Source organism: Eutrigla gurnardus (genome assembly GCF_963514095.1).
Source record: "Eutrigla gurnardus genome assembly, chromosome: 5".
NCBI classification, from domain to species: domain Eukaryota; kingdom Metazoa; phylum Chordata; class Actinopteri; order Perciformes; family Triglidae; genus Eutrigla; species Eutrigla gurnardus.
The window spans coordinates 23115510-23128623 of record NC_139919.1 but is presented as its reverse complement, the minus strand read 5'-3'; the positions used below and the strand labels follow the sequence as shown (position 1 = coordinate 23128623).

General features: G+C 43.2%; 2 protein-coding genes across 2 annotated transcripts; one reads left to right on the top strand and one right to left on the bottom strand.

The window, feature by feature from the left end:
- Positions 1 to 26: 26 nt before the first annotated feature.
- On the bottom strand, positions 27 to 1066 carry LOC311013646 (SLC35A4 upstream microprotein-like). The gene is made up of 3 exons (XM_084009776.1): positions 1021 to 1066; positions 583 to 681; positions 27 to 235 (listed from the first exon to the last, which is right to left on the bottom strand). Exons 1-3 carry the CDS (start codon positions 1033 to 1035, stop codon positions 38 to 40), a joined length of 312 nt encoding a protein of 103 aa, XP_083865902.1. The 5' UTR covers positions 1036 to 1066; the 3' UTR covers positions 27 to 37.
- A 394-nt stretch (positions 1067 to 1460) lies between these two features.
- Positions 1461 to 12667, top strand: hmgxb3 (HMG box domain containing 3). The gene is made up of 21 exons (XM_084010513.1): positions 1461 to 1614; positions 2115 to 2273; positions 2365 to 2539; positions 3011 to 3520; positions 3638 to 3745; positions 3903 to 4037; positions 4153 to 4385; positions 4957 to 5063; positions 5155 to 5238; positions 5439 to 5521; positions 5614 to 5721; positions 5826 to 5966; positions 6089 to 6396; positions 6497 to 6624; positions 7271 to 7402; positions 7556 to 7740; positions 7819 to 8041; positions 8408 to 8541; positions 9210 to 9329; positions 9771 to 9980; positions 10342 to 12667. The coding sequence occupies exons 2-21, from the start codon at positions 2134 to 2136 to the stop codon at positions 10933 to 10935; spliced, it is 3858 nt and encodes a 1285-aa protein (XP_083866639.1). The 5' UTR covers positions 1461 to 1614; positions 2115 to 2133; the 3' UTR covers positions 10936 to 12667.
- The last annotated feature ends 447 nt before the right edge of the window (positions 12668 to 13114 follow it).

Sequence of the window (13114 nt, the reverse complement as noted above, 5' to 3'; positions counted from 1 at the left end):
TTGAGCCCTTTATGTCACTGACTTAACTAGGCACCAATTATTTTGGTCCTTTTCTGAAGCCGTTCATGTACTCTTTCACGGTCCTTTCAATGTTGGGAACTTGATAGTTCTGTGCTGCATATATGCCAGTGATTGTTCCCAGCAGCACTCCCAGGAAGGCCGAGGAGCGTAGCTTGGCCACCACATAGCCGGCCAGAAAGCCCTTCAGAAATGGCGATCCCAACACCGAGCCTCCCTTCAAGAGCAAGACCATTTTCAGGGTGAATCAATGTTAACACAATTACAGTAGGACATACTTATTATAAAAACATAATATTGTCAAGAGTTTAACAAAACAAAACCATAAGGAGGATGTTTAAGGAAACCTGAAGACAAAATAAAGTCAACACAGAAACTTCCATCACCTTCGGTTAAGAGAAATGGATTCCCATTTTTTGAATACATTCACCATCCAAAATATATATATTTGAAACAATCCACGGTTGGCAGACGAAGGGAAAATGCGTTCAACAATAAGCTTTAAACAACATTTAACTTATTGCACTGGTGTGGTCAGTTATCAGCTGCATTTGAATAACTTACCTGAGGAATTCCTACAGAAACTTCGCTCTCTACTCGCCTCTGGATCTCCTCCAACTGATTTTTGAGCTTCGTCAGATCCTTTAACTGTCTCAGAGGATCCTAAAATACAAGAAATAAATCACATTGATATTAGGAAACTGTGTACCAATTCCAACGTTATCCTAAGTTAGGGTTGCTAACGTTACTGCACGACGTTACCTAAAGTTACAGTCACTGGCAGAAATGACCACGAAGAGCCTCTATAGCAAAACAGCTACATTTCTCGAAGTTTGCTCGTTAGTTAACAGCGACGTAACGTAACCCGCAACAGTAACTTAATTTTACAGCCAACTGCGGCTGAAACGACCCTTTATTTTCCGTCTACCTAGCAGTTGCTGTCATCTGACGAATCACGTGAATTTAATGCATTTAAAACCGAGAACACACTAGATCACTCACCTTGTCATCCGCCATTTTTGCTCAGTTGAACGATCGGCGCTCGGCTCATAAGCCTGGGAAACTTCATTTGGATTCAGCTCGATTCATTTGGTCTGGGTGTAGTGTTTGCGTGCCGCAATCTTGTTGTAGGCTAAAACATAACAGTGTATTTATGTCGAGGGAAATACGATAATACGCGTATTGTTTCCCCTAAGTGGAGTGTTGTACCCGTTGCAAAACATTATCTTATATTAGCTAGCTATGTGTGTAAAACCACTGGGCGAAAAAAATAAAAAATAACGCCCATGGGACGCACGCGACGCGTTACTTTGACGTATCAAAAACGTATTTCGTGATTCGCCCGTATTTGTCTATTCCTGCATTTGATTGGTTGAAGACCATAGCAACAAACCGCCATCTTTTTTTCCTTTTTTTTTTTTTTTTTACAAGCCGACGAGAAAGGAGGCTACTTTACCGACATTTATGCATCGCAAGTGGATTTAACATGAAGCACAGGCGAATTCCAGCATTACTTACCGTCGGTACGATCCCTGACGTTGTCGGCGACTTCTAAAGGTCATTCAGGGCAGTTTGTAGAGCTTCGGGCTATCGTAGGTAAGGCTTCAATAAGGAGGCATTTCATTGGATAGCTCACAGACTGCAGGCAGTATAAGTACATGCCATTAAACCTACTTTTAAAGCGAGCAAGGACCAGTGTTTTTAACATGTTAGCGCTTTATTATATATGCACGGCATGGCTCCATTATATGTTATTATTATATATCGTCTCTGACGTTGTTGTGCTTTATTCTCACTGCATGGTGTTCAGCCCGTTGTCACTCTGCCCTACTTTCTGTGGCTTTTATTAGACAACGTATCTGTTTGCCCCTATGAGCTTCCCACTGAGCTATAATAAACGTCAGAAATCCAGATCTGTCATCCAAGTGCAGGTCATTGACGCCCCACAATCATGTGAAACGCTGATGGTTAAAAACATAGAATGCAAACGAATATATGTTATAAACTAGCTAAAAGGAATATATATGCGATATAACATCCCTGACATAAACTAACTTCAAACAAAAACGACCGGCTGATCTCATACTGTATTTCAGGTTGGCCCTTTTGGAGATCATGGAGAAAGTGGAGGTGTTTGAGGTTGTGAAAGTGACCGAGGAGGTGGAGAGCTACTACAGCCAGATGGAGGTGACTTCCCCAACAAAGAGGAAAAGCAAAACACAAGATGACAGCGTTGACAAACCTAAGAAGCCTAGGTAATGTGCTTTCACACACATAGCTGTTACAATATCATGTCTAATCCTATTGTCGTGAACTGATTGAAAATGTGTAATCTGTTTGTTTTAGGTCTGCCTACCTGCTCTACTATTTTGATGTTCATCAGATTATGCAACAGGAGATCCCCAATTTACCACAGTCGGAGATCAACAAGCGAATCAGCGAGAGCTGGAAAAGGCTCAGCGTAGCGGAGAAAGGCTACTATCTGGAGAAGGCCAAGTCCGAGAAGGAGGGAACAGACACCGTAAGTTGACATTGATCAAAAGTGCAGAAAAGTCTACGATAAAGTTAACATCCAATGTTAAACAAGTCAGAAGTTACATGACTTTTCGTTTTTGAATATGTTCTGATACCTGCATGGAAAGTAATGTGAGACAACTCAAGCCTATCTTTAAAAAAAGGTTTGCCCATGATGGAGTGCTTGATTTGCTATAGGCTGTTTAGTGTATCAGAGCACTTCTTTATGATTAAGCTCTGCAGAGTACTCATATCGTCAACTGGCTTGATTTCATTTGTAATTAATACATTTGGTTCATGTAACTACAGATAAAGTCAGAGCAATGTATCCCATTAGCATCCAGCACCAGCACAGATAAAGTCGTTTTTGCCTGCTTTGTCTCAACAGCGGCCTCATTCACCGGCTTCTAGTCTGATGTCAAAGTGATGGATGTATGGGATAGCCATGACAATATTCTCGATTGTGCTTTTCCCTCAGTCGTCTCTCAGCCCCTCAAACGACCTGCCAGGCTTCCGCAAAATCCTCCCCAGAGCCAGTTACTTTCTCCTGTCTAAAGGCTGTTCTGCAAATCAGCAGCTGGGGGGCTCTCAGTCAGTGGTGAGTGTGGAGTCTCTGGACTCTCCTGTGGACGGAGGCCTGACTTCCATCTCTCTCACTCAAGACACCCAGTTCACACCTCTTGGAATCGACAACGAGGTGCAACTTTCTGAGCAGCACATTGTCGTCGACGACGCGGGAGAGCGAACGGAAGTGGCGTCTAATCTCACGGCAGCCCAAAGAGTCCCTCCCTCCTCTTCTTCCTCTATCTCATGCAAAGCCCCAGCCTCCACAGATGTTCATGCGTCACAGGGCTCCGTTGGCCTTAAAGCACATGGGGTCACGCTGAAAGGAAATGAGGGTGGAGTTGCCGGTTGTGGTTTTGGTGGGGCGGTGGTGCAGCAGATGCAGGGGGAGGCAACACAGGTGGTTGCCATCGTACCCACCCAGGTGAGGCTTAAATGTCCTTCTACGACTTAGCAGAATTAGCTTATTGTAATCAAAAATGATCATTTTAATCAAGTGTATTTTCAGTAATGCAGTGAAGGGATTTGTCTGTCACTTCAGAACCTACCAGAGCCCAAATCTTTGCCAGGTGTCAGCTCTATGGGCCCAGTGATGATGGTCTCTGTAGGAGCCAGCACAGAACAAAGTGCCAAACCTTCCTATAAAATGGTAAGCACCTGCATTATTCATCCACCTTGTCAACGTCAATACAGAAATTGGCAAGCATAGCATAGACACAGAGGATACCATTATTTAGATTTAAGATGATTGGGGTTGGTAATAGCAGCTGAGGAACATGAAGCTTCATGTCTGCTGCTTTTTGCAGTCTGTGAAGACGTACACCCGGAGAGGTCGAGGGAGGTGTCTAAATGCTGGATGTTCCTTTGTCTATGTCACCCGCCACAAGCCACCAAAGTGCCCTGAATGTGGGAGCCACTTGGGAGGAAAATGGATACCTGCTGTAAGTGTCAAGAAATAACTGCACAACAGTTTGGGATGTTCAAGCTCTTGAGATTCAGCCTCCAGTTTTGACCTGTGGTTCAAGTCGGTTAAATATGTCTGCATTTATATATTAGGCAAAGAAGACGCAAGTGAAAGAAACTGCGTCCAAGCAATTGCCACATGAAGCTGAAACCAAGACTAATGAAAGATGCCAAGCCATGTCTCAGGAGGGGAATTCAGATATGGGTGAAACAAATGCCAGTGGGAGCAAAAAAGAAGGGCAAGTTCATCAGCGCTGCAGGAAGCAGCGAGCAGTTCCAGCTGGGAAACCACCAGAGGGCAGCAGCACCAAGGAGCAGGATAAAAAGTGAGCAGTTTTTATACAAACTTTCAAAAATACTATAATATTGGCTTGCTAGCTGTGTGATGAATAGTTAACATGGATGGAACAGGATTATAATGACACCTGTGTGTTGTTATTGCAGCTATTTTCTATATTGGTTGGTTTTGTTGAGAGAAAGTAATTTGTTTTTACACCACAGACCTTTATATAAGCACAATGTAAAAGAGAAGAAAAAGTATGAAGCGAAATGAAACATAGCTACATTGATTTCCTTTAGATGACATGGAGGGAAATGATTGAGTTAATTGTTGCCACTTTAAATGTAGAAAATAGCCGGTTTCAGTGTCACTTAAGTATTGTATCTATTAACCCAGTATGACTGAAATCTGTTTACTTGCAGCTTTTAAGAAAAGGTTATTTTTCCCATTAGATAGATGTCCCCCACAACTTGAAAGTCTTCTAGGTGCGTTAGGCTGTAACCATTGTTTGTTATAGTTTTCTAAAATGATTTTGTCTTCCTAAAGCTGTTTTCATCGCAGGTCTTGATAATGGTGTGCGTCTCATTTGATGTACTTTCCCCTCTCTTATTGAGCAGACAGATGAAAGAAATTCTTCAAGGCTCAACAGTCCAAGGTCGAAACCGAAGCAACGCTGTTCAGAAGAGGCCCGTTAGACCCATCCTTCCTGCCTACTATAACACAAGTGAGATGAAGCACAGAGCACTCAGGCAATATTCTGTTGTTGGTGCTAAATTAAGGTTTCACCTTATGGATTTACGTGCTTGTGTTACTAGGCCGCACCTTGTTCCAGATCATAACAGTCCCACCCGACAAAGGAAAAATCCAGAGTGCAAACAACAGCAACAAATCATCCACCGGTACTGTGCATCACGGAATTGTATCTGTATTCCACTTTATTAAATGTGATCTTTCAGTTCATAGTTTGGATATTCAGCCAGTGCTTATTGTTGACATGATAAACCTTTTATGATACAGAGAGGAAGTGATATTTATAAATAAGTGACTGCACTGTTTGAGGTCACTGCTTTCAGCTGATGTGGTTGTTGTCTAACCACAGTGCCTCGAGAGAGTTTCTCCGGTCTCAAACCAAGCACTTTAAAGCAGCTCGGCCAGGCAGTAAAGACAACCGCAGCCAAGCAGGTGAACACACACACACACACACACTTAGAAACACATACACAAATACAAACAGTAAAGTCTAATATTGTCACTTCCTGTATGTCTTGCCGTAGGACTCTTCTGTCCCAGCAGATGGAAGCAAGCCTGCATGTTCAGTGGTTGATAAGGGAGTGAATATCCTGTCGTTCGTGCCTTTCAAACAACACGCCGTTTCCAGCTTTGTCAGTATACTACTATTCTCTGTGCAATTTAGCCTTTTTTAGGATAAGAATATCCCCCTTTTTCTTGAATTGTGGGTAATTCTCGCTTTTCTGGGTTCTTTTAGGATTTGGGACTGTCTACAGCACGAGGAAGGGGTCGGTGTAAGAATCCGTCCTGTGACTATATGTACAAGAACAGACACAAACCTGCAGTGTGCCCTAAATGTGGCTGTGAGCTGACCCAGAAGAATGCTAAGGGAGCAAAGGTGAAAGTTTACTTCCTCTGCGTGATTCGTTGCCACCTGTATTTTGTACCCTTTGACCCCTTTTATGAGTTGCTAACCGTTCACCTCATATTTTAATATGGATTTCCTGTTTCCTTTCTCAGTCTGGGACTCTGCTCGATCCGTACCAGGCCCTGAGTCCTGCTCAGAAGGACATCCAGCGCCAAAACACCCTGCAGTTACTGCACCGTTCCCTGCAGATTCCTGAGAGCGAGACTGAGCTTCAGGAAACGCTGACCCTCATCCAGGAGCTCAACAGTCTCCAGATTATCTTGGTTCAACCATGTGGCCAGGAGCACGGGGAAAGCGTAGAAACGGAGACCCTGGTAGAGTCTGGGTGGCCTCGGTTCTATGAATCAGCAGCTACTCACTGTGGCTTGTGTAACTATCCTCTCTTCAAAGGGGACCAGAGGTGAGCAGATGGGTTTCTGTATTCTAAAGATCCTGTGTTGTGTTGATATCCTGTTCCCTAATGTATCCTCTTGCGTGTGGTGTGTTCTTGTACATCCTAGTACCGCTGCAGGACAAGAGGACTGCTGGCTGCTGACCGAGACACTGATCCAGACAGCCACCCTTCAGCTCAAGGTGTGTCTCAACGTTCAGTGTCTGGCTCTGCACAGCTTCACTGACCTGCATCCAGGTAAACGGCACCGCTCAGCAAAACTCGTACGTTGTTCAAATAGTGAAGCCTCCAAGATGCTCTTTACACTTGGTTCATCATGTCTCAAGTGACGGCCTCAAGTGTTCAGACATTTCAGAACCTCAATAATCAAATTACAGGTGTGTTTCTGGGAATGATTTATTATTTACAAAAAACTGATGTTGGTAAGACTTATAATCATTTACAATCTGTATTTTGTTATTGGGCCAAAAGGGGGAACCAGAGCTATGAATTATGTGTTTATCATCCAAGATTCCAGTAATTGTCCCATTTTTCTTGAAATATTAATTTGTCACACATTTTCTACGGTTTTGCCCTTTAAGACTTGTTTATCAGGAACATCAGAGTGTTGATGAATACCAGCCAAATCATTTTTATTTTTAAGATTTAAGATATTTAGCTGCTTAGTGTGACAGGTAAATATTTCAGACCAAGCATTGTTTGAACAGAAACTATCCGTTGCTAAGTATAAGATACAGTAAGTAGATATTGGCTGCAGCTTTTCATACTGTTTTTGTTTTATTTGTGGGCACAACAACTATCCAATACTTTGCTCGGGTATTGATTGTAACATCCTCAGTCATTTTGTTTTACCTGTGGTTGATGTTGATTAATTTTGTGACAGGTTTGTACAACATTGGGAACAGACTGCTAGTTAGTATTGACCTGTTTGTGAAGATCCGGGCCTGTATCAAACTGGGCCAACCCCCGCCTCAGGCAGCCAGGACTATACTGGACAACGTCCCCAATCACCCTGGTAAATACCGGATTGAACACTACATACATGAATACTGCAACTGTATGCGTTTAATTTCTGCCTGGTATTTTGAACATTTATCATCTTGTATCGTCTGCCTTTTACAGTATATATATTCTGTGACTTTCATTGTGTCTTCCTCTTCTGCATCAGTTCACACTCTGAGTCCAGAGGAGTTCTCTCAAATACAAGAGCTTCTCCTGAGTGGCTACTGGGCCTTTGAGTGTCTGACCGTGCGGGATTACAATGACATGATCTGCGGCATTTGTGGCGTTTCTCCCAAACTGGAGATTGCGCAGCGATACTCAAGCAACGTGCTGGAGCTGAAGAAAGTGGAGGTGAGAGATTAATGCAAGGGAATAAATTAGCTGGAAATGAAAGTGAAAATAAAAATAACGTTTTTATCTTGTCCACAGTTCACCTGGCCTGAGTTTTCTGTCTCGGACGAGGTACACGTGGATGACTTCTGGCTGACCATGGAAAGTGAGGCTATTGAGCAAGCCACTTTCCCCACTGACATCCCCATCACACGGGTGGATGCTTCTATCATCGCTCCCTTCATCCCCCCGCTGATGAGGAGTCCCACCGTCATCAACACGGAGAAGGACAAGGTCCTGTCAAACGCACAGCTGCCTTCAGGTACCCGATCCTTTTAAATGTGTTAATCCTATGGAATGTTTAGCAGCAAAAACACAAGTACGGCCTTTGTTCGTCTGAAATATGGGAGATGTGGTTTTCACAGAGAATGAGATGATAATGGGATGATATGCTTTGTTTGTTATGGATGCACATGTCATGCAAGGGTTCCAGTTTCATCGTATTCTATCTTGATGTTACTTGTTGAGTTCTGCTCCTATGCAGTACAGATTTACATCATGCAATGTTTTCTCCAAGTAATCGTGTTTATAGATGGAATTATAGAAGTATTGAGTTTATTTTGGTGGCATTGTCTTATTTAGATCATAACCCATTTTTGAGAGATTGGTTGTCATCATCATGTTTTAGGAGACCCGTCAGTTCTGGTGCGTCTCATTCACGACGGTCAGTTGAGACTCGACAAGATTGAGGATCACAGTGAGGACGAGCTGAGAATAATACTGGGCCGCTGCGGGACCAGTATCAACCCGGGCTCCACCAAGGTGTGTGTGTGTGTGTGTGTGTGTGTGTGTGTGTGTGTGTGTGTGTGTGTGTGTGTGTGTGTGTGTGTGTGTGTGTGTGTGTGTGTGTGTGTGTGTGTGTGTGTGTGTGTGTGTGTGTGTGTGTGTGTGTGTGTGTGTGTGTGTGTGTGTGTGTGTGTGTGTGTGTGACCTGGACCCCACCAGCTATAATACGACAGCTAATATTTGGAGCTTTATTATGATGATCAGACATGAAAAGATTATCCCAAGAAACACAGCAGAGTGCTTGCGGGCACAGACGGTCTGGCCCATCTCAGCAGTTATGTGGGCAACGCTCTTAATGTTGTTAATTAGTATGACAGACACATACGGACAAGGATGATTTGCTTTAAGTAAGCTGACTGGATGTAACATGTCATAAAATACTAGTGTTACTGTTTTGAGTAAACACATCATCATGTGATAAATAGAAAAAGTGACTAAAGAACAGGAAATACCCCCCCGTCCCCACACCCGGGCTGGTGAGACTTCGTGTCTTGCTCAAGGGTGCTATGATGAAAGGTTGAAAGATGGTTTCCTTATTAATTACACGGTCTTTGTTTTCATCTTATCTCTGCTTCCTCTGGTGTACTCATATCTGTGTGGGAGCTTGCTTATATAAAAACCTCCTTTCTGTCTCGCTCTGTTAGAGCGACCTGCTGGCGTCCCTGATTTCCTTGTACACACTTGTTCACGGTGGCCTGTCCACGGCCCCGAAGCCCCCGCCGCACCTCACCGCTGGCAAGCTGTCCAAGGTCTGCCCCCACAAGGTAAAAACAGCAGCCCATTCCAATATGAAAAACGGATATATGGCCCTGTTTAGACATGGGTGATCTGATTACAAGTGTACAGTATGTCAGTTCACACCCGGCGTTAGAATGCATCTCCACATGCGTCTTGAGGGACTTGATCACACCCCTCCCCCTCTCTATATGCAAATTACCACGTAGGAAACGTATGGCTAATAAAGCAGAAGTTGCTACATAAGAATAGAAGATTATCTGTAGCGATATTCGTGAATTCGGGTATATTTTATGACCCTAAGGATATAAGTTTAATGTCTAATGCCTGGGCAATCCCCTGGGAATCCCCGAGGAGACCATGTGTCACACAAAACTTCAGAGCTGAGGAGCCACTGGAACAAAAACATGCAATGTCCCCTGTGTGTTTTGAAAAGGTTTTTCTTTTCTCTCTGTTGTACCTGTCTCCAGGTGGTGTGCGGCTCTAAGTACTTGGTGAGAGGAGAGACTGCTCGGGATCACGTAGACCTGCTGCTGTCCTCTCGCTACTGGCCCCCAGTCTATGTGAGTGACTGTGCCCGCCAGGTGGCGCTGTGTGCTGACATGCAGTACCCTGAACAGGCAACCCAGATGTGGAGCAGGAACCAAGGCTGCTTCTCTGACCCTTTTGAAAAGCCAGAGGTGAGTGATTGATATTAAATCCTGTATTAAGGAACTCATCTGTGTTGGTTTAAATTAAAAACTAAAAGGTTCGAGGCCTGATCAGAGTGTAGGATGACTTTAAAATATATCAACTGAGTATAATGTAAATATTAGTTATGTCAAACAAAAAAATGGTAAAAACTTTAGAGTTAGACCTTGCATTTCAGTTAGATTAAAAGCAGGTTTTCTAAATTAAGTACTTTTTGATTCAGTATACAAAACCACAGATTCAGCCTGTAATACAGTACATCTATTTATATCAAGACGATTCAAGAAGTCTCATACTGTTTGCATATATTGGTTCCTTCAATAAAGGCTCATACTGTGTCGCTATCTTTAGTTTGTGTCATGTGCTGAGCTACAAGACCAGCCGTACAGTGCTGACCTGTCGTTGGTAGCAGAGAACCAGCCGTTCCACCCCATCACCAAATCATCTTGCTGCTGGCTGGTTCATCCTCCTGGAGCAGCCCAGGATCCTCCCATTCTTCCCACAGAGCACCACTCCATGGTCCTCTGCAGAGATCTGGAGCCCTACGTCAGCCTGGTGGCTGAGCTGGAGGTAGAGGAGGAAGACGAGGAGGGGGCAGAGCCAAAAGAGCAGAGCGACAAAGCCGAGAACGTCTCCACGGAGAACTCGGAGGACTGTTACTCGGTAAGCCGTGCGCGCAGGCAACCCGTGGTTTTCAACAACACGGCTTATTACTACCTTTACAACCGTCTGGTAGATTTCCTCACCAGCAGAGACATCGTGAACCAGCAGATCAACCAAGTAGTGAAGGCCTGCCAGCCAGGGGAGGTGGTAATCAGGGATGCTCTGTACCGGCTGGGTGTGGCACAGATCAACACCGAGAAGGAGGAAGATGAAGGAAGTGGGGTAGAGGGGCAGACACAAGAGGCGGGGACAGAGACATACGAGGTTGTGCTTTCTGAATAGAAATGGTTCAAGATGGACGATTCAGCACGCAGGCAGACGGACGGACTGAATGTAAAGATGGCTGCATGCAAAGACAAGAACGCAGATAATAAGACATGAGAGGAAAAGTGAGCTGCATACTGGAAGGATCCAATCATGTGTGACTGTGCTATCCACACTCCAGTGTAAGGGAGACTCGCCTGTACAGCAGCACATTCAATCAGCCATACATTGTGTTCCTGATGCGAGTAAAGAATAATCCATAGTGTTCACTGTGAGAATGTACGGGTTACAAGGTCACATCCTTAACCATCCCCAACTAGAAAAGTCCAGATGATAAAGACTGAATGTCAAAATGATTCATTCAAATGACTAAAAGAATGTACCAGTGTTTTGTTTTTTACCAATAGGGCGCCAAGCGTGTGTGAAGGTGATCTTTCCTGTCACTGAAAGAATGTAGGACAGGATTTTAATAACTAAATCAAAGCTAAATGTATATATATGGAACCATGAATATAGTATCTCGTATTTATTTCACTTTAATGTCTGGAGACGTTTCTGCTTTTACCTCTGCCCCGCCACTTGTTGCCTTCTGGACTTTGCTCTTAGAGAAATGATGCTTAATGTGTGTTTGTCCATTGTACCGAATCATAATGTGTTGGTGGACCTTGTGGCCTTTGCTTTATTTTGGATTACATTTCCTTCTCAACGAAGATCCATTCAAGGACACATGATACAATTAGTCGTCTTAACTCCCGTCAGTCAATCAGCAGTCAGCCTTTGAGAATGAGCTGAACATATGTATTCGATCTGCCTGCATGAGGTGCTTCAGAGATTACTTTTACTTGCTTAACAAAATGAATTATGGGCTAACAAGACTTCCATGAAGAACCACAGCTATGCCAAGTGGTTGAAACCTGGTTAATTTGTCAAGACTGTGGTCACAGGAGCCACATACTGTACATAGTCTGGGCTAAGAAGACGTTGCAATAGCTGAAACAATTAAACCCTGTAAATGAACCTGCTGATGCAACAAATAAATAGAAATCAATTCAGGATTTCGCAGCTCCGGTCAACTGCTGTGAAAAGGACCCGAGCCATCGAGTTAAAAGATGATACAAATGTGTGTCTGATTTTACATTGCTAATGCAGGGAACATTTAAACATGGAAGAGCAGTATTTATGTGATTCAACGGTGATGAAGCTTCTTTTAACTGCTTTGACTGCAAAAACTCTGATCCTACCGGGCATGCACTATGAAAACAACATCAATGTTATGGTTATTCAGAGTCTTGGATGTATTTGTGTTCTGTCTTTTTCCATTTATTTGCGGTTTTTAATCCCTTCACTCAATGTTGTCATCATTGTATATGCTCTGGAATTCTGTATAAACTTAATGATATTTGAAGCATTTCACACTACAGGATATTAAGATGATCATGCCAGAGGAAGAAACGCACCATCTCATGTGACCTCATGTAACAAAGCGGTGACTGACGTCTTGTTAATTCTTTCCGAGAGAAAAAACAAGTCTGGATGAGAAATGTTTTAGAGGGCAGCGAGAACTGGAGGGCAGATTTGAACCACGTTTTAATATCGGACAACAGTAGTATGCTAGCTAACGTTAGGTTAGCCGCACCGTTGCTTGGAAACGCCATCAGCTGCTCCGGCTTGTGTCTCATATTGACTGATGTGGTCCCGCTTGGAAAGTACTGATGTTATCGTCCAGATTTTAACTCCTAAATAAACATGTTTGACATGATATAATTGAGTTCATTATTTATAACTAAAAACAGAACATGTTTTAACAAGAGGCTTATTGAGGCACATACCTTTTCTTTTTACTTTTAGTACATTTACTGCAGCTGACCTTACAAAAAAAAAAAAAACATTGCATGCAGTGTGCATTCAATTGGGACTCACTACTTCATCATAATATGGCACCTAGATATTGGACCCTCTCACTCATATATCTGCTGTGCAAAGGATTGTGGGTCAGAATAGCCAGAAACGCATGCTGGCTTACTATAAAATAGAGATGGGATAACCGACTGTGTGTGTTTGTGTGTGTCTTTGCCCTCCTTTTATGTGCTATACAATTACAATTGACATAAATTGCATTACAATTTCATATTTAAAAATATTTTATAATGAATTCACAAATAACATTCTGACGGATTACATGAACAACTTGTGTATC

Coding starts and splice junctions, on each gene's coding strand:
- hmgxb3 (XM_084010513.1), top strand. CDS start 2,134: ATGGAGAAAGTGGAGGTGTTTGAGGTTGTGAAAGTGACCGAGGAGGTG. Junction 2,274..2,364: donor GACAAACCTAAGAAGCCTAG/GTAATGTGCTTT, acceptor TGTTTGTTTTAG/GTCTGCCTACCTGCTCTACT. Junction 4,386..4,956: donor ACCAAGGAGCAGGATAAAAA/GTGAGCAGTTTT, acceptor CTTATTGAGCAG/ACAGATGAAAGAAATTCTTC.
- LOC311013646 (XM_084009776.1), bottom strand. Junction 236..582: donor TTTCTGTAGGAATTCCTCAG/GTAAGTTATTCA, acceptor TTGCTCTTGAAG/GGAGGCTCGGTGTTGGGATC.